Source organism: Anomaloglossus baeobatrachus, chromosome 2 (genome assembly GCF_048569485.1).
Source record: "Anomaloglossus baeobatrachus isolate aAnoBae1 chromosome 2, aAnoBae1.hap1, whole genome shotgun sequence".
NCBI lineage: Eukaryota > Metazoa > Chordata > Amphibia > Anura > Aromobatidae > Anomaloglossus > Anomaloglossus baeobatrachus.
In genome coordinates, this window is record NC_134354.1 from 588,987,275 (window position 1) to 589,008,006 (window position 20,732).

The window sequence follows — 20,732 nt, forward strand, 5'->3', positions numbered from 1 at the left end:
ATACTGTATATAACATGTACACAGATATTCCTATTCCCGGCCATAGTGACGCCTCCTCTGTATATAGTATAATATACTGTATATAACATGTACACAGATATTCCTATTCCCGGCCATAGTGACGCCTCCTCTGTGTATAGTATATTATACTGTATATAACATGTACACAGATATTCCTATTCCCGGCCATAGTGATGCCTCCTCTGTGTATGGTATATTATACTGTATATAACATGTACACAGATATTCCTATTCCCGGCCATAGTGACGCCTGCTCTGTATATAGTATAATATACTGTATATAACATGTACACAGATATTCCTATTCCCGGCCATAGTGACGCCTCCTCTGTGTATAGTATAATATACTGTATATAACATGTACACAGATATTCCTATTCCCGGCCATAGTGACGCCTCCTCTGTGTATAGTATAATATACTGTATATAACATGTACACAGATATTCCTATTCCCGGCCGTGGCGGCGCCTCCTCTGTGTATAGTATAATATACTGTATATAACATGTACACAGATATTCCTATTCCCGGCCGTGGCGGCGCTGTACTCGGTGAGCCCGGCAGGGGGCGCTGTGTTCCCAGCAGGCGCAGACCAGCCCGCAGCTCCCGGCATGCTCTGTGTGATGAGGAGAAATAGCAGCAGCAGATAATGAAGCTAAGATGGCAGCACTGAGTGTGCAGCTTTCTGTGGTGCGGGGCTGAGGTGGAGCTGGCGGAGCTTGCGGGCACTGGAGCCGTGTGAAGGAGCCGCGGAGCACAGGACGCCGGAGAAGCGCGCACGGACTCGCTCGCTGTGGGGAGGATGGTGAAGGGTCGGGGCGTGGGTTGACTCCGGGATTGCGGTGATTGTCGGTGTGTGGAGGCTGCACGTCCCGGTAGCGGAGGACACGGCGAGGCCGGACGTGCGCCCCATGCTGCAGTGACACGCACACACCGTCTGCACACAGCGACCGAGGAAGATGATGTGCGCAGCAACCGCACCCCCTCCTCCCGCCGCCGCCTCATCCGGCCCGGGGGAGCACGGCTTCTTCCCCGCACCTTCCGCGTCCTGCGCTGCACGGATCACTATGGCCGGGAGTCAAGAGCTGAGCACCGGGCCCGACTGCAGGAGCCGCTACCAGCTGCTGCTATCCGGGAAGGCCCTGGCTGAGCGCTACCGGCAGATCTACACCGCGGCGGTGACCGACCGAGAGCAGCAGAGCGGACAGGCGGCCAGGTACTGCCCCTCCTCCTCCCCACTGTCGGCCCTGTGGCCGGGCGGCTGTGTACGGGGTAACGGGGGTGGGCAGGGGGGTATGTGCGGTGCCGTCAGCCCCTGGCAGGGGGGTACGTGCGGCGCCGTCAGCCCCTGGCAGGGGGGTACGTGCGGCGCCGTCAGCCCCTGGCAGGAGGGTACGTGCGGTGCCAGGGTGCTACTAGCTGCTGATAGGTGGGTACATTTGGGACCAGGGGGCCCCACACAAACCCTCCTGGCAGCAGATGGTGCCCTGGCCCCACACATACCCTCTAGCCAGCAGTGGATAGCAATCAGCCCCTGACAGAAAGGTATGTGTGGTGCCATCAGCTTCCTGCTGGCAGGAGGGTATGTGTGGTGACAAATTATATGTGGTGCCAGGGGAGGACATACCATTGTTGCAACTTGTGCTGCCACACAGGAGGCATGGATACCCACGTCTAAACAGGTGGAATTGTGCGTTATTAGGAGCTATCTAACTGCAAAGGCTCCTGTATTGTAGGGCCCTCTTCTGTGTCTGCCCATGACTGGTACTATTAGCTGGTAACTGGGTATAAGTGGTGGTGTTGTTGAACCCTGTTATTGGTGATGTTCACTGTTGATATGGTGCCAGGCTACTTCAATACTGGTGGCGTTAGCTTCTGACGAGTCGTGTTTCTACGATACCCCAGTAATGAGAACATCAGCTGCTGACGGACAGGCTGTCGTATACAACGGCAAGGGGGGCGGCGGATTGACGAGCAGGCTGTCGTTCGGGACGGCAAGGGGGGCGGTGGCGGATTGACGGGCAGGCTGTCGTATACAACGGCAAGGGGGGTAATGGCGGATTGACGGGCAGGCTGTCGTATGGGACACCGGGTGAAGGGTAGCTAATGGGCAGACTGGCGTACCCCACGTTTGGGGTGGGTGTGGCTGATGAGCAGGCTGGCGTATGCGCCAATTGGGGGGACGGGGCGGCTGATGGGCAGGCTGGCGTATGCGCCAGTTGGGGGTTTGATGGTCAGGCTGTCATGTACGACGCTGACACAGACTAGTATATGCAGTGTCGGTGGCTGATGGGCACGCTGGTATATTCAACAAGGTGTGCTAATGGATGACACCAGGGCCCCCAGTATATGGATGAAGATGGCAGTTACTAGTGTTTCCAGAGCAGGTTAGGTGCTGCTGATGGCAGGTTATCCTGTGGGTAGGGTGTATAGTTGGTCGTTCCTGTTGGCGTACTCTGCCACTCTTGAGGTGAACCCTCTGTACAGGCCGTAATCTGGGCTGTACCTGTAGGTAGGACATGGTCGCTCATGTCAGAGGAGCGCTGGCACTAGGAAGCCGACGTTTGGGAACCTTTCTATTTGGGCTGTGTGCAGGCTGTTGTCACATTATTGGACATCTGATAAAATCCGCATGACGATGGCCTAGAGGCTGGCATGTGCCGTCATTTGGACATGAGTGATATTACTGGGGTGAAGGGTTTTTCATCGGTGTTTGGTCAGCGCCAGTTTTTACCCTCACTTTGTCCTCTCATGAGCAGAGAAAATCTGCCGGAGGTTTCCCAGCTTCCAGGATCTGGTGCTATACCGGAGGCCCTCCGTGTGCCACCGGAGCTTTCATGGACCCATGCTCTAGCACTGGCGACTTTGATGTGTGACTGATTAAAAAGACATTTCTCGGACCCTCGATCTACAGCATAAATGACACAGGACGTGTGAGGTGCGCTATATAACGGTTACATGCTTCATCAGTGATGATCTGGCGATTGGACTGATGCAATGTATAAATGATTGTGGCTGTGCGAGTCGCTGATCAGGTCAACACTCTGAAGTGCGGGGGATGTGACCCCAATGTTAGGGCTGTGTATACACCTTAGTGGATGCCTACTTAGAGGGGGTTATTGGGAGATGGTGAGTGTGGGCACGTGCCAGGAGCTGTACACCTAATAGGAGGCTTGCTTCTGTCCATCATGGACTTTCCCCAGGTTTTATTCTAGTGATTTTATTAATAAGCCGATAATGTAATCAATACAAGGGCACGTAAAGTTAAGGCTTAACTACGAACGACGCGCTTTATTGCCGAGCAGAGGACAACACTATGAGCAGTAAATGATTCATGAACGTATAGATTATTCTGCGGTGTGTAGGGTCGGAGCGATTCCATAATCTGCCTTATTCTGCGTTCCTATTATCCCTGCTAGCTTTGTCCTGACAGCCCTCGTGTCACATGTCACCACTCGCTGCCCTGCAGATCTCCGCACCCGGCAGTATAGGAATCCCTCCAGTAATGGGTGCCTGTGATTCTCTCTGCTGAGCACTATACAGTGTATGAAGTGCTGCGACCTCTCCTGTTTCATCACATCCAGAAATACAGATTGTGTAAGAGCTGAGCACAGCGAGGAGTCCTGCACTGGGCCTGCATCATGAGGCGGATGGTTTATCTCTCCTATGGTAATGCCACTGTGTCCTATAGGATAAGCTGGGTTCCCACGAGGAGCCGTCCGCCATGAGATGGAAACAAGCATGACAGGTTCTCCGCTCTGGGGCTGACAAGTGTTTGGCTTTGTTACAGCGGCTCCACTATCATGGGTGTGGCTGGATGGCTTGGACAGCAGTGTGTCTAGTCATGTTGGCAGCTTTCTGCTGTCACTAATTTAGATAATTGTATGGCATGGCTATGATGGACTTGTTGATTTCTTAAAATGTGCAGTAATATATCTATTTATGCTTAATAGGCACTTGTAAAAGTAAGAAGAAATTACATTGTGTGGGCACTAAATAAAAAAAAAAACCACCTCTGGGCCGGCTACAAAGTGAGGACTCCTCACTGTGATCTCTGCCGCTTCTGTGCCCGGGTTCACCATGGTGTCTGCTTCCAATACTCTGCAGCCAGTGACTGTACAGGAAGCTGTAGGTGGACATGTCTGTCCTAATGACGCACAGTGGTGGCAGTATGTCCCTACTAAAGCCAGGGATTGACACCTGTGGCCTGCATAATAAGCAGAGACTGGCAGCGGACCTGGGAGGCAACCTCTAAAATTTTAGAAATGAAAGAAAAATCACTTATTGGACTACCCATTTAGAATAAGTTCTCACATTGTGTATTTTCACCCTTTTCCATTGCAAACAGTGATATTCGCAGTATTGATCCCTGCAGATGGGCTGTATGCTCAAAGTTTTTTGACACTGTATTTGCACTGCGTCAAAAACAACTTTTAGGCTATGTGCCCACGGAGAATGTAGCTGCAGATTTTTCTGCATCAAAATCCGCAGCTTTCCCGCAAAATCCGCACCTTTTTAAAGGTGCGGATTCCCCCCCCCAATTTTAAAGCCAAAATCCGGATGAAAATCCGCAACAATAATTGACATGTTGCAGATTTTTCCGGATCAAAATCCGCACGAAATCCGCTGCGGAAAAATCCGCAGTATGGGCACAGCATTTCCAAAATGCCATAGAAATGGCTGGGAAGTGCCTGAGCTGCAGATTTTCGGGAAATCCGCGGCAAAATCCACGCATTTTCCGCAGCGTGGGCACATAGCCTTATAGTCTCAGATCCGCAGCATGTCAGATTCTCTGCGGGTACACTGAGTTTTCTATGAAGATATTCCCCATAAACTTGCATAAGATGCAGAAATCACACATGCATTTTAGTGTTTCCACATGTAAGAATATCAATAAAGTTTTGTCAAATCCACGTACTAGAACGTCAAAAATAAAGCAGCATGATTTAAAGGGAACCTGTCACTAGCTTTTTCCCTTATGAGCGGAGGCCACCACCAGTGAGCCCCTATACAGTATTCTGGAATGCTGTGTGTGTATATAATGTGTGTGTGTGTGTGTGTGTGTATATATATGTGTATATATATATATATATATATATATATATATATATATATATATATATATATATATATATATATATATATAATATGCGCCCAGGCCGCTCTGAAGAATGTAAAAAAACACCTTTATAATACTCACCTAGGGTACGGTTCAGTCCGTTGAGTGTCGCTACTCTCAGATCTGCACCTCCTCTATCTTGTGCGATGGCCGTCCTCCTGCTCAGCACCATGTGGATGAGTTGGAAAAGAAAAGACTGTTCTGCACCGCCGCAACCAGCCTGACAATAGTCCTGCGGGGAATGGACATCTCATGGAAACCCCACTTCACTCACCGGTCCTGGGTGTGTGTTGAAAGGATAAGGAGCCTCAATAGCCAATGTAGGGAGAATGAAACAACTGCACAATCCAGCTCAGATCCGGTAAAAATTCTTTATTTTACGAATAGGCGCATATAAAACGCAGGGTGAAGACCGGGTGCAGGTCCCACCAAGACGACAGCCGTTTCGCGTGTAGTCACACTTCCACAGGTCCACCATGTGGATGACACGTCCTACGTCATCCATATAGAGGCCGCCATTGTACTGCGCATGCGTAGTTTTGTTTGCCCTGCTGAGGGCAGAGTAAAGGACTATAATGTGCAGGTGCAAGGAAAGGACAAAGATTCCCCATACTTTGATCTGCCCTCACCAGGCAGACCAAAGTGCAGGAGTGCAATGGAGCCCTCTGAATGACGCAGGGCACATCATGCATACAGGGCTCGGCAGGATGACCGTGCAGAAGATTGAGGTGGTGCCAGACTGACCAGCAACACCCAGCAGACCGTACCACCCCCTAGGTGAGTACTAAAAGGTGTGTTTTACGTTCTACAGAGCGGCCTGGGCTCTTATATGCAGTATTTTGGAATGCTGTGTATAAGAGGTCATTGGATGTGGCCGCAGCACATAAGGGAAAAACGTAGTGATGGGTTCCCTTTAAAACACTGCACACCAAAAAGACAAAAAATCCAGCATAAAAAAAGTGATGATTTTATTTTTAACATACGTTTTTAAGTAACCTACGGTACATGCTATGTGAAGGAGTTCTGCAACATCAAAAGCTCATAGTGAGAACGTGGCCTAATATCTGCTCCTCATCTTTCTTTGCAGAATTTTTCAGCTACACAGATTTGTTTGCTTATATAGTACTGTACTACAGGGCATGTTTTCTGCACTCCCATCTGTGTGAAAAAGCCATTGTTTCCCCCACCCCCATGTGTTGGGGTCACTGATCGCTGCTATAGTGCATTGCAATTTATACTACACTGTGCAGAATTATTAGGCAAGTTGTATTTTACAGGATTTTTTTTTTTTATTATTGATCAACAACTATGTTCTCAATCAACCCGAAAGACCCAAATATCAAAGCTTAATATTTTTGGAAGTTGGAGTGGTGTTTCTTTTTGTTTTTTTTTTTTTAGATTTGGCTATCTTAGGAGGATATCTGTTTGTGCAGGTAACTAACTATTACTGTGCAGAATTATTAGGCAACTTAATAAAAACCAAATATTCCAATCTCACTTGTTTATTTTCACAAGGTAAACCAATATAACTGCACAACATTTAGAAATAAACATTTGTGACATGCAAAAACAAAACCCAAAAAGATTAGTGACCAATATAGTCACCTTTCTTTCTGATGACACTCAACAGCCTACCATCCATAGATTCTGTCAGTTGCTTGATCTGTTTACGATCTAGGCACCACAGCCTCCCAGACACTGTTCCGAGAGGTGTACTGTTTTCCCTCCCTGTAGATCTTACATTTTATGAGGGACCACAGGTTCTCTATGATGTTCAGATCAGGTGAATAAGGGGGCCATGTCATTGTTTTTTCATCTTTTAGACCTTTACTGGCCAGCCATGCTGTGGAGTAGTTGGATGCATGTGATGGAGCCTTGTACTGCATGAAAATCATGTTTTTCTTGAATGATACCAACTTCTTCCTGTACCACGGCTTGAAGAAGTTGTCTTCCAGAAACTGGCAGTAGGTCTGGGAGTTGCGCTTCACTCCATCCTCAACCCGAAAAGGTCCCACAAGTTCATCTTTGATGATACCAGCCCATACCAGTACCCCACCTCCACCTTGCTGGCGTCTGAGTCGGAGTGGAGCTCTCTGCGTTTACTGATCCAGCCTCGGGCCCAGCCATCTGGCCCATCAAGAGTCACTCTCATTTCATCAGTCCATAAAACCTTTGAAAAATCCAGGCCATGTCCCTGAGTAAGGCACACCTTGTGCTTTTTAATACTCCAGTAACGTTGCAGCTCTGAAATATGGCCAAACTGGTGGCAAATGGCATCTTGGCAACTTCACGCTTGATTTTCCTCAATTCATGGGCAGTTATTTTGCGCCTTTTTTGCCCAACACGCTTCTTGCGACCCTTTTGGCTATTTGCCATGAAACGCTTGATTGTTCGGTGATCACGCTTCAAAAGTTTGGCAATTTCAAGAGACTGCTGCATCCCTCTATAAGACATCTCACAATTTTGGACTTTTCAGAGCTCGTCAAATCTCTCTTCTGACCCATTTTGCCAAAGGAAAGGAAGTTGCCTAATAATTAAGCACACCTTATATAGGGTGTTGATGTCATTACACCACACCCCTCCTCATTACAGAGATACTCATCACCTGATTTACTTAACTGATAGTTGGCTCTCAGCCTATACAGCTTGGAGTAGGACATGTAAAAAAGTATCATGTGATCAAATACTCATTTGCCTAATAATTCTGCACACAGTGTATAGCTAATGGGGCCTTTGACTTGTAGTTCTTTTACCCATGGTCTGTCTGTATTTATGCATCTTCTGTATGTTGATTTTCTTCTTGTGTACCACTGGCTTTAACACCATAAAGGATAGTTATGCTTGTAAAGCGATAATCTGAGAGCTAATAAAGTACATGTGACAAGAAATTAAATTGATTGGCCTGACCTCTGTGGGCTACATTAAGCTGTTGTGGCTCCATGGCGTCTGTGTGAATACATGCTTACCGTCACAAATTGACGCCAATGTAGTCTGTTGTATGTGCAGTATATTGGGGTCTAAGGCCGCGCTCACATCAGCGGTATTTTTTCGCAAAACCGGATCCGTCACAAATGCGCTTCAGTTGAATTAATTTCCAATGGAATTGCGACAAGATGTGGTTACATACAGTTGTTGTGTGACACACGCAACCGCATGTGACTGTATCTTGCCGCGATTCCATTGGAAATGAATTGAACTGAAACGCATTTTTGACGGATCCAGTTTTGCGGTAAAATACCGCTGATGTGAGCGCGGCCTAAGGCCGGTTTAACACATCCGGCTTTTCGCCGGTTTGCCGGATCCGGCGTTCTCCCGTACAGACAATACAGTACAGTGACAGCGCTGTAACTTCCGGGTCACATGCGCCGGTCACATGACAGCATGTGACCGGCGCTTGTTGCGCTGTCACTGTACTGTAGTCACTGTATGGGAGAGCGCCGGATCCGGCAAACCGGCGAAAAGCTGGATGTGTGAAACGGCCTAAGAGTCTGTGCATTTTCCTGTTCTAAACTCTGCCGCTTCAGTGGCTCTTTTCAACATCTTCCTTACAGGGGAGATCCACTACAAAGTATAGTGGCCACGTCGATGTTAAGCTGAAACAGAAAGCTTTTTCTAAATACCTTCTGTAGTGAATTCTACCTGTGAGTGGCACTGTCGCTGTACACTGTTCCCATCACCCCTGGCTCAGTGACCTGTGATGTCTGGTCAATTCTGAAATTGGAAATTGATCCGACATCACCGAGGCAGGATTTGGTCTCTGTGAGTGACTGGGCTGGGGCGGAGATTTCTGACGTCACAGCCAGCATCTCGCACGCACTCTCCTTCACCGCAGAGCGTCACAAGCAAGAGCGATACTGGGCTGTGATGAGTGGTAAAACTCTGCCACAGCCCACTCACTCATGGAGACCAGGTCCCGCCTCGGTGTTGCTGGGTCAACTTCCAATTCTGGAAGTTAATGCAAACTCACCGGACGTCCGAGGTCACTGCAGCCAGGTCATGTGGTGGATGAGTGGACAGCGATAGCCCCACTCACAGGCAGAATTGACAACAAGATACTTAGAAAAAGCCTTCTGTTTTCGGCTTAACGTCATTGTGGCCACTATGCTTTGTAATGTACTACCTTGTTAAGGCTATGTTCACGTGTTTGTGATTTTTTTTTTTTTTTTTTCATGAGTTTTATGCAAATTAAAAACTGCTCTTTACAGTACCAGCAAAAGCTGAGATTTCAGACCACACGCACATGTGCGCGCGCTTTTTTTTTTTTTTATTTTCCCCTGACTGAAATGGAGAACTGCTGTTTGAATGACGCAGCATGTCAATTATCTCAGCATTTTTGCAGCTTTTCTTTCCATCATTGCTTTCAATGACAGTGATAAAACGCAGCTGTGTTGTAGTGAATGACACTAAGGCTATGTGCGCACAGTGTGTTTTTTCACAGCGTTTTTGCGCGTTTTTCGGGTGCGTTTTTGGCCTCAAAACTGCAGGACTTTGCTTCCCCAGCAAAGTCTGAGTTTTCATTTTTGCTGTCCGCACACATGTTTTTTTTTACCTGCGTTTTTGAGTTAAAAAAAAAAAAAAAAAATGGACATGTCAGTTCTTTCCTGCGTTTTTCTGCGTTTCCCCCCCATGCAATGCATTGGAAAAACGCAGAGATCAAAAACGCACCAAATCGCGGCAAAAACGCATGCGTTTTTTTGATGCGTTTTTTCGACGCAGGTGCATTTTTGTGCGTTTTTAGCGTCCAAAAACGCACAAACGCAGCGAAAAAAGACGCAGTGTGCGAACCTAGCCTAACTTTTCTTTTACTACGTAGACAAATTACACAGCATTACCTGTTGTGGAAGCAGCCCTCCCCCACCCCCAATAGGAGCAGGTTTTGCTGCAGATGAAGAAGAAAAAAAAAAAGCCGCAAATAAGAAATGTGTGAACATACCCTTAGTGTGTCATTGTGACGTTGCATCTAATGATTTTCCTTGGTGTTGCATTGCACCTGCGACAGTCGCAAACGTTTCTGCATGAGTTGGACTTTGTCACAAGTATCACCCGACTCGCTTATTATGCACTTCAGTGTAAGATGTTGGTGACTTCTTGCCACTTGGCTGCTTATTTGCAGCAGAGTCTGAGCTTTATTATTTAGAATGTCACCCTAGCCCAAGGTTTGCAACTTGCTTTGATGTCCATAGCAAGGGAGTCACTTTTGACTTGGATTTGGAACCATTTGCGACTTTGCGTCACAGTATGTTGCAGGCCGCAGTGCGACACCATAGGAAATCATTAGATGCGATGTTGCATTGCGACACTGCAACTTCATTGTTGTGCAAAAAAAAATGTGAGCGTTGCCCTGCTCTCTCCGGTCACTCGGCCACGTGTGGAACGACTTTAGTTTTCTGAAAACTCGCATGACAAACATTAATGTGACATGTCTCATGACTATTTTAGAGCTCTGATTTTTCATGGAAATAAAACAGCAAAGATGCCGTTAAGGGTACTTTCACACTTGCGTTTTTGTCCTTCCGTTACAATCCGCCCTTTTGGAAAACAGCGGAATCCGTTAACTGATTCCGCTGTTTCCCATAGACTTGTATGGATGACGGGATTGTACCAAAACTGCGTTGCTTCCGCTGGGCGACGCTCCGTTGCTTCCGCCCAGCGGGAGGAACACAGCTTGTAACGTTGTTTTCAGCAGCGGAATCCTCTGGATTTCACTGCGCATGCTTTTTTTATTTTTAAATCACAAACTTTATTTTGGCTTGCGGTGGCCGAACGTTCAGCTGAGCGCCCGGCCATCGGCAAGCGACAGCACTCAGCTGAACGACCGGCTGCCGACATGCCCGGGCGCCGGCAAGTGACAGCGCTCAGCTGATCGGCCGCCGGCATGCCCGGGCGCCGGCAAGTGACAGCGCTCAGCTGATCGGCCGCCGGCATGCCCGGGCGCCGGCAAGTGACAGCGCTCAGCTGATCGGCCGCCAGCATGCCCGGGCGCCGGCAAGTGACAGCGCTCAGCCGCTCGCCGGCTGCGGGGAGCGCTCGGCCGATCGGCCGGCTGCGGGGAGCGCTCGGCCGATCGGCCGGCTGCGGGGAGCGCTCGGCCGATCGGCCGGCTGCGGGGAGCGCTCGGCCGATCGGCCGGCTGCGGGGAGCGCTCGGCCGATCGGCCGGCTGCGGGGAGCGCTCGGCCGGCTGCGGGGAGCGCTCGGCCGGCTGCGGGGAGCGCTCGGCCGGCTGCGGGGAGCGCTCGGCCGGCTGCGGGGAGCGCTCGGCCGGCTGCGGGGAGCGCTCGGCCGGCTGCGGGGAGCGCTCGGCCGGCTGCGGGGAGCGCTCGGCCGGCTGCGGGGAGCGCTCGGCCGGCTGCGGGGAGCGCTCGCCGGCTGCGGGGAGCGCTCGGCCGGCTGCGGGGAGCGCTCGGCCGGCTGCGGGGAGCGCTCGGCCGGCTGCGGGGAGCGCTCGGCCGGCTGCGGGGAGCGCTCGGCCGGCTGCGGGGAGCGCTCGGCCGGCTGCGGGGAGCGCTCGGCCGGCTGCGGGGAGCGCTCGGCCGGCTGCGGGGAGCGCTCGGCCGATCGGCCGGCTGCTGGGAGCGGTCGGCCGATCGGCCGGCTGCGGGGAGCGCTCGGCCGGCTGCGGGGAGCGCTCGGCCGGCTGCGGGGAGCGCTCGGCCGGCTGCGGGGAGCGCTCGGCCGGCTGCGGGGAGCGGTCGGCCGATCGGCCGGCTGCGGGGAGCGCTCGGCCGGCTGCGGGGAGCGCTCGGCCGGCTGCGGGGAGCGGTCGGCCGATCGGCCGGCTGCTGGGAGCGGTCGGCCGATCGGCCGGCTGCGGGGAGCGGTCGGCCGATCGGCCGGCTGCGGGGAGCGGTCGGCCGATCGGCCGGCTGCGGGGAGCGGTCGGCCGATCGGCCGGCTGCTGGGAGCGATCGGCCGGCTGCGGGGAGCGGTCGGCCGATCGGCCGGCTGCGGGGAGCGGTCGGCCGATCGGCCGGCTGCGGGGAGCGGTCGGCCGATCGGCCGGCTGCTGGGAGCGATCGGCCGGCTGCTGGGAGCGGTCGGCCGATCGGCCGGCTGCTGGGAGCGGTCGGCCGATCGGCCGGCTGCTGGGAGCGGTCGGCCGATCGGCCGGCTGCTGGGAGCGGCCGGCCGATCGGTCACAATAGTCTGCCGCTGGTAAAACTGTAAAAAAAAAATCAAAACGAATTGCGTTGTTTTGCAGCATCTGTTGCGCCACTATATGCAACACATCCGTTGCATCCGTTACACAACGCAATGCAACGGATACCGTTCAACGCAAGTGTGAAACTAGCCGACGACGCATGTGATGTGCATTGAAGTTTATGCCAAGTGTGTTGCATGTTACTGGGAAGCAACAGAAAATCCAACACTTTTTTGGAAACTTTCGATTGTGTTGCGGATCATATCAGAGCACCATAGGTCGTTATCAATGGAAGGCTCTGTGCCCACGTTGCGTATTTGCATGCAGTTACACTGCATATTGCACTGCAGCGTAACTGCATGCGTCATGCGTCCCCGGCACAATCTTTGAAGATTGTGCATAATCCATGTGCACGTTGCGTTTTAGAACGCAGGGATTTGCATGCTGCCAAAACGCTGCGTTCTAAAAAGCAACATGTCAATTATTCCATGCGCTTTGGATGCAGGTCCCGCTCTGTCTATGGGAGAGGCTGCATTCATTACAGTGTTTCTCCAGCGATTTGAAGCGCACGTGTGCTGTTAAAATCGCTGCAGAAATTTCTGCAGGAACAGGACGCAACGTGGGCACATGACCTTAGGCTGCAATTGTTTGTGTAGCCTGAGCTTATGCTTACACCTAGCTCTTGAATGGGAACGACAAAACCTGATGTAAATGGCCATCCTGAATGGGAGTTATACGAGGGGCGATCCAAAAGTAATGATAATCAATAATAAACACAATGAATATATTAAAAAAAAATATATATTTTTTGGCACCCTACGCGCGGAGACCTTTCTCATATGCAATTCTTTTGCAAGGATTCTTTGATTACTGCCATATGAGATCCCTGTGACCTCAGCTACATGCCTGATGGTCACACTTCGATCTGCCAATACAACTTCAACTTTTTTCACGTTTTCTTCATTGAGGGACGTGGATGGGCGTCCTTCACGATGTTCATCTTCCGTCGATGTTCTTCCCAGCTTAAATTCCTTTGCCCAGCGTGCAACTATGGAATATGGAGAAGAGTCCCCCAATGTTTCCACCAAGTCGCTGTGTATGTCTTTGGTAGTCATTTTTTTTCAAACAGAGGTATTTGATAGCTCTGAGCTCGTTTTCGTCCATTTTGATGTTCACTCCTCGGCAGTTCATATTCAAATGAATGTAGCTCCCGGGAATCGTGGCCTATTTAAGTGTGTATTTTTTTTTTTTTTTTTTTCTTCCCCTGGACTAGTGGGTACCTAAGAGAGAAGAAAACATTTTATTTTAATTTCTGTGTGAAATATAAGTAACCGATTATCATTACTTTTGGATCGCCCCTCTTATAAAATCCCTAAACACTGCGGCCAAGAGCTGCACATTTATTAGATCCTGCTGTCCTCTTTTCAAGTAACACTTTTTCCCTGATGGGAAAGTTGTATGCTGGGAAAAAATGTAAAAAAAATTGGCTAAATTTTTAAAAACGCTAAAGGAACATCACCTGCAAAAAAAACATTTACCTGTGAATATAAGGGTATGTGCGCACGTTGCTTTTTACCTGCTTTTTACCTGCTTTTTTGCTGCTTTTTCTTCTGCGCTGTTTAATGCCAAAATGGATGTGTTCTTCTATTCAAGCAAAGTCTATGGGAATTTGGGTTTCTTGTTCACACTATGTTGTTCAAAATGCTGCCTTTTTGTGGCAGAACTTTGGTCAAAAACTCAGCTTTGCAGTGCAAAACCCAAATGGCATAAACAATTGACATGTTGCTTCTTTGAAAAGCTGAGTTTTTGACCAAAGTTCTGCCTCAAAAAGGCAGCATTTTGAACAACATAGTGTGAACAAGAAACCCAAATTCCCATAGACTTTGCTTGAATAGAAGAACACATCCATTTTGGCATTAAACAGCGCAGAAGAAAAAGCAGCAAAAAAGCAGGTAAAAAGCAACGTGCGCACATACCCTAAAGGTAGTCTGCAGGTAAACTGTGCCAGCATTGTCAGGCTGTTTGTACTGGAAGCGCAACTGTATAGGAAGAAAACTTCTATTGTCCTTGCAGAGTCTCCAATCTCCCGGGCGGTGCAGGGGACTGTAAGGTTAAAGCAAAACTCAGTTTTGTTTTTTTTTTTTTTTTTTTTTTTTTTTTTTTTTTTTTTTTTGTTGTAATTTCATCGCTGGAGTGGTGCTTTTAAATCGAAGACCTAAGTAGGTTTAAAACCAAACCAGGAGTGGAACAATCTGAGGGAAAAATACAAAAGAAACAAATCACCAATATTGTGTGGTGTGTGTGTGTACATTTTTCTTTTTTTTTTTTTTTCTTCTCTCTCCTGGTTTAGGTAAAAACTAAATATTGAAGGGAATCTCACCACGTTTTTTGCCACCTAATCTGAGTGCAGCCTAATGTAGAGACAGAAATCCTGATTCCAGCGATGTGTCGCTTACTGGGCTGCTTAGTGTAGATTTGATAAAATCACGGTTTAATCAGCAGTAGATCATTAGAGGACTACTTAACCTGCTGCCAGGTAGTCCAGCATATTCATGAGCTCTGTATAAGGCTATGACCGCACTTTGTGTCGTCCTAGTTGCAGTTCTAAACGCATCCTATGGCAGAAATTGCATTTGCCAAAGTTGCTTTTACACAGAATCGCGGTAAATACGCATGCATTTTTACCGTTTCTTTAGCGCTTTTTACATGCTTTTTCCATTGCGTTTTAGATGCGTTTTGAACATAAGGACACTGCTAAATAAAGTTTTAACAGTCAAACACAATGAAAAAAGGGGAAAAAAAAAGGAATACACATATAATTATTGAAATCCTAACAAAAATAGTTACATTTCATATTATAGTGGTTTTATACTATTTATCGCTAAAATAATAAATCGATAAAATAAATTAATAATTTTCATTAATTTAATTGTCGGACTGTGTATGTAAAGGGACATATCATTCCATTATTTTGTAGTCCAAAACACATTCTTTCTGCAGTTAAAAAGCAGGTAAAACGCTAGAATTTAGATGTTTGTTGCTTTTTTACAATTGTCATTGACTTCAATGTTAGCAAAACGCAGGCCAAATGGCAAAAACAATTGACATGCTGCTTCTTTGAACGCAGAGTTTTTTCCCAAATTTATGCAAATTAAACGCAGCGTTTTGAACTGCAAAGTGCGCACAAGAAATCCACTTTTCTCATAGACTTTGCAGGAAAATCAAAATGCATGCATTTTGGCATGAAAACGCTGCAGTTCAAAACGCTGCAGAAAAGCAGGTGAAAACACAAAGTGCGGACACAGCCTAACTGCTGCTAGATCTGCGGCAGAGAAAACATTGATTGTATCAAAATGACAGCAAACACCTCAGTAAGTGACACATCGGTGGAATCAGGGTCTGTCTCTACATTATGCTGCTCTCAGATGGGGAGAAAATACCTGATGACGTATTCCTTTAAACATGAGCGTGTGGCCGTACTCTGCACAAATTAAGGCTGGTTTCAGACGTCCGTGTGACATCCGTTTTTAGCACGGATGTCACACGTATCCATGTTACACTATTGTGCACTCTCACACGGAATGTGTGGCCCCGCTATTTCACACGGAGACGTGCCCGTTTTTTCTCCGGCAGCACGGGTGTCACACGGACCGCACACTGATGTGATACATGTGACATCAGTGTGACACATACCGGAGAAAACACAAGTTTTTAAATAAAAAGATTTTCTATAGTTACCTGTATCCAGCGATTCTGTCTCCGACTCTGCTGCCTTCCGCTCCTGACCCCCGCTCATTATTTTCATTGATTATTCACTGCTGTGAGCAGCTGGGAGCAGGGGCCTCGCGGTGACAGCGCACGAGACAGCACCGCCAAAGGACGGCATCGCCGAGGACATCTGGGGACATCGCTAGTCACAGGTTAGTATCCTGCCAGCGGTGTGTGTGCAGGGACGTCCAAGAGGTCATCGGATTTCCACATGAACTCTGATGATCTCCTGATGACACCCCTGCGAAAACTGTGCTACAGTGAATGTCACGATGATGACCTCCAGGGGTTCATGAGAGTTCATTGGGAACCCTGATGACCCCCTGGATGTCACTGCACAAACTGCTGTATACTCACCTCCTGTTACCGGCGATGTCCCCGGCAGTGCTGTCCTCGGCTGTGCTGTACCCAGCCTGTCCCCACGATGTTCCGGCTTCCAGATCCTCAGGCAGTGAATAATCAATGAAAATAATGAGCGGGGATCAGGAGCGGGACGCAGCAGAGCTGGAGACATCGCTGGATACAGGTAAATATAGAGCATCTTTTCATTAGAGACATGTGTTTTACCCGTTGGGTGACACACTGGTGACACATGGGTGACCATAACCACGCGTGTGACTGGTACCTGATTAAACACGGACATCTGAAACTAGCCTAAACTGCAGTAAGGTTTTGAAATGTGCAGATTTTCTCCATAGAATTGCAGAAACTTACACGACTATCAAAGTTTTATTAAAGGCAGATACCAGATTGTATGAAAAAAGAAAGCAGCTTTATTAAAAACATGACATACAAAAACCGCTGCATCAAAAACACAAACGCAAGTAATTAAAGTTACCTAATTGGTGCAGAAAATCTGCTCCATTGAAAACTCCCAAACACTCATATTGGAATGCAGCCTAATGATCACACAGTGTGCGCGCTGTAATCACTTCCCCTGCAGCTTAACTGACTGCCAGTTTTGCACACACTGCTGAGCAGTCTATCTTCCAAGAGCAGGGGGAATAAACACACCAAGCCCACTCTATAGCAAGTGACTAACAGCCCCCTGCACCACCTCAGTGACTGGAAGCCAGTGGCAGCAGAGAAGATATAACTTAATATCCTCCCTGTAGCTGCTGATCAGTAACTCAGGTTAACATGATTGATTTACTTGCTATTCACCTGCAGATTACCACTAAATCTGCTGGAAATGGCTTTTTTTTTTCTTCTCATCAACTTGTGTTAGCGATGGATTGCGACGAATGGCCTCACGTTTCATCCGGCAGATCCGTCGAAAAATGTCTGTTTGGATGGAGACTACGTCCGCAGTAATGTCGAAAACTGACCTCGACGGATCTGTTGCTGTCTCTCGTTTGGTAGAATGGAAGCCTATGGACGCAGGATCCGTCGTCATCTGTCATTTAACTGAGCATGCTCCAATTATTATTTAGCCCCCAGCTAGTCGGATCCGTCGAAAAACTAATCCATTGCATCAGTTTAGCCACAATCTGCAATGAGAAAATGGATTGTGACTGTGTGATAGGGGCCTAAAGAGAACCAACAATCAGGATTTTCATATCTGCAGTAAAGCCAGTGCTATACTGGTGCTCGGATGCTGAATGATGTAAGCATAGCTCCTGTTCTGAGATTGGAGGTTTTATTTCAGAAATATGTGCAAGTAAAGTTCCAGCAATGCACTGCTATTTGATTGACAGGTGCAACAGGATGGGAATATGTGGGTTAGGTTTTGCTATCTATTCCTGCCTGCTGCCTGGACTCTGTAGATGTTACTGTATGGGCTGCATTTCAAATACAGTGGAACCTTGGTTAACGAGAACAATCCGTTCTGGGAGTGTGCCTGTTAATCAAGTTACTCGTTCAGCAGAGCAAGATTTCCCATAGGAAATCATTGCAATGCTGACGATCCGTTCCACAACTTCTAAAATGTCCCATCCTGGTCCCCTATTCTATCATTCCACACACGTACAAACACGCACGCACATATTATATGCTCCCCTTACCTTCCGTTCCATCGCCGGTCTGCTGGGACTTGCTGTTTTCTGGTACGAGGCCGGGCTGTGTAACGCGTTACCATAACGACGAGGCAGGAAGTTCCCGGCCAGAGCGATGACGTCAAAGGCAGAGCTGCTTGCCTCTGATTGGCCAGCGCTCTGCCTTTCATTAGCGGTGACAGGAAGTTCCTCCCTCGTCGCTATGGCTGCAGATACACAGCGTGGACTGGAGCGGCGCACTACAGCACCCAGGAGGCCGGTGATGAACCAAAAGGTAAACATATTATGTTATATTATATGCTCACCTAACCTTCCGTTCCATCGCATGCCTCCTGGGTCTTGTAGTTCGCCGCGAGGACGTCACGATGTACCCGGGAACTACAAGAACCATGAGACCGGCGGTGGAACGGAAGGTAAGGGGAGCATAATACTGTATGTGTGTGTGCGTGCGTGTTTGTGCGTACATGTGTGTTTTTGTGGACTGCAAGTGCGGGTCAGAGTGTGGTGGATGGACGGAACCGGAAGTGTGTGCGGTGAGGATTTCGCTCGTCCAGCAAAGCTTTCTCGTAAGGCGGGTTACAAATTTACAGAAAGCTTTGCTTGTTAAGCGAAATTCTCGTTAAGAGGGTTACTAGTTATGCGAGGTATCACGTGACAGAAATGACTCATACCTGGAAGGAGCCCATACTGTCTAGCATTTACCGAGGCTAGGCAGGCAGTCGGGTGGGAATAGATAGCAGAACCCATCCCACATATTCCTTCCCCCAGTTGCACTTGTCAATCAAATAGTTGGAACTTACCTTGCACATATTTCTGAAATAAAACCTCCAATCCCAGAACAGAAGCTATGCTTACATTCAGCATCCGAGCACCAGTATAGCACTGGCTTTACTGCATATATGAGAATGCTGCTGGTTGGTTCCCTTTTAATGCTGGCTGGCTGCTGCCATCCTTGCTGCTCCTGCGCTCCTCCGAGGTTGCAGAGGCATAGTGTATCGGAGAGCACATGGGTGCTTGTGCCGCCAGCTTGAAGTGTAAAACATCAGGCACAAACTGTTTCCCAGCAAGAAGGAAGACTGGATGCTGAGAAGCCGTGAAGATTGGAAGCCAAACAGCGCCCTTTATTCTGCTGTACGTTGTTTGTGGTTGATCTGGACAGCTTGTTGTTTTGGTAGAGTACAATTGGTTATAATAATAATAATAATAATAATAAAAAAATCTTAACCCAATCCCTGCTGGGATCTGTGGCTTAGTCTGTTTACATTTATGGGATGCAGATCTGTCATCCAGTGCCCGACATCGAGCTAAAAGATGTAACCGGACAGAAATCTGTCACGCTTGTGTGCGGATGACACCGAGCTATTTAGTATAGTGCAGTCTGTGGAAGATGGAAGCTACAAGCTGGGTGTTACCGCATCAGCATAGTAAATGAGATTCAATGTGGATACATGTAATGTTTTGCATATGGGTGCTAATTAATGATCTGCAGGAAGCCTATGTTCTTGGGGAGTAATAATCTTGTAGAGTAGGATCTGGCTGTGTTTGTAGATCAGACTAAATAGCGACACACAATGTCAGTCTGCTGCTTCTAAGGCCAGAATGTAATGGGCATTAAGAGTAAGGACTCAGGACCAGGATGTAATGGGCATTAAGAGTAAGGACTCAGGACCAGGACGTAATGGGCATTAAGAGTAAGGACTCAGGACCAGGATGTAATGGGCATTAAGAGTAAGGACTCAGGACCAGGATGTAATGCTACCACATTACAAAGCATTCGTGTGATCTCTTATGTGCAGTTTAGTTCTAGGCCAGTTCATAGAATGAAAAGGTACACTAGACACTGCTTTATGCAGTTACGGTGCGCTCGCTCGGCAGCACTGGTCAGACGTAATGATTCCACAAGAGAGTGCTTTATTGCTCACCAGAAGTGAAGTAGCTGCATATTGCACGGTGACAAGGATCTACTGAGCGTACTTCGGACTTGACAAACCAATCATTCTTTGTAGAGCAGGGACACCTGTCGCTGGGCTTCAGGGATGGGGCAGAGGCTCGGCAGTGACTCTGATGATGACTTGTTTGACTACCCCAGCATGCACTGGGATTCTGAAATAAAGCGTCATCAAAGAGAAGTAGTAACATAAAAGCAGGTCAGAGTAGTGAGGGAATGGTAGGGACGTTTTCATTTAAAGTATATTAGAAAACAAGACTAAATAGACATTTAGGAATAAAAAAAAAAATATAGTTTCGGATCCATTTAAATGACAAGGGGGCATTCTCTCCGTCTGGGGAAATAAAGGTTCAACCTCAGAAAAAAAACAGGCTGCCTTTACCATGAGAACCATTAGGCCGCAGTCACACGGTGTGTGACTTGCAAGAGGATAGTCTCATCACCCGACACAGCCTGCTGCTCTCTAGACAGGAGCATGTAGCTGCGTGTACTTCTATGCATCTGCACGCTCCTGTCCGGAGAGCGACAGGCTGTGCCGGGTGATTGGAATGAGAATCGAATCACGTCACACACCCGTGACTCTGGCCTTAATCTAAGGAACAGCTTATTTCAGTGTTCCGGCTTCAGAGAGGCGCCCTGCTCATGAGCGGAAGTGCTGAGGCTGTCCTGATCATGCGCAGGAGGCGGCATACACCCACCTTCTGAGGTGCACTGCTGCGATGAGCCACGCACATGCGCAAGAT

The 20,732-nt window shown here is 48.4% G+C and overlaps 1 protein-coding gene across 17 annotated transcripts in view; it reads left to right on the forward strand.

The window, feature by feature from the left end:
* Window positions 1–639: 639 nt before the first annotated feature.
* The window catches only part of MYCBP2 (MYC binding protein 2), a 481,356-nt gene continuing 461,263 nt past the window's right edge, over window positions 640–20,732 (forward strand). For all 17 annotated transcript variants that reach the window (XM_075336774.1, XM_075336775.1, XM_075336778.1 and 14 more), the window contains exon 1: window positions 640–1,236. In XM_075336774.1, coding sequence (XP_075192889.1) covers window positions 980–1,236 — 257 coding nt within the window. In that variant the 5' untranslated portion in view covers window positions 640–979. The remainder of the gene's footprint in view (window positions 1,237–20,732) is intronic.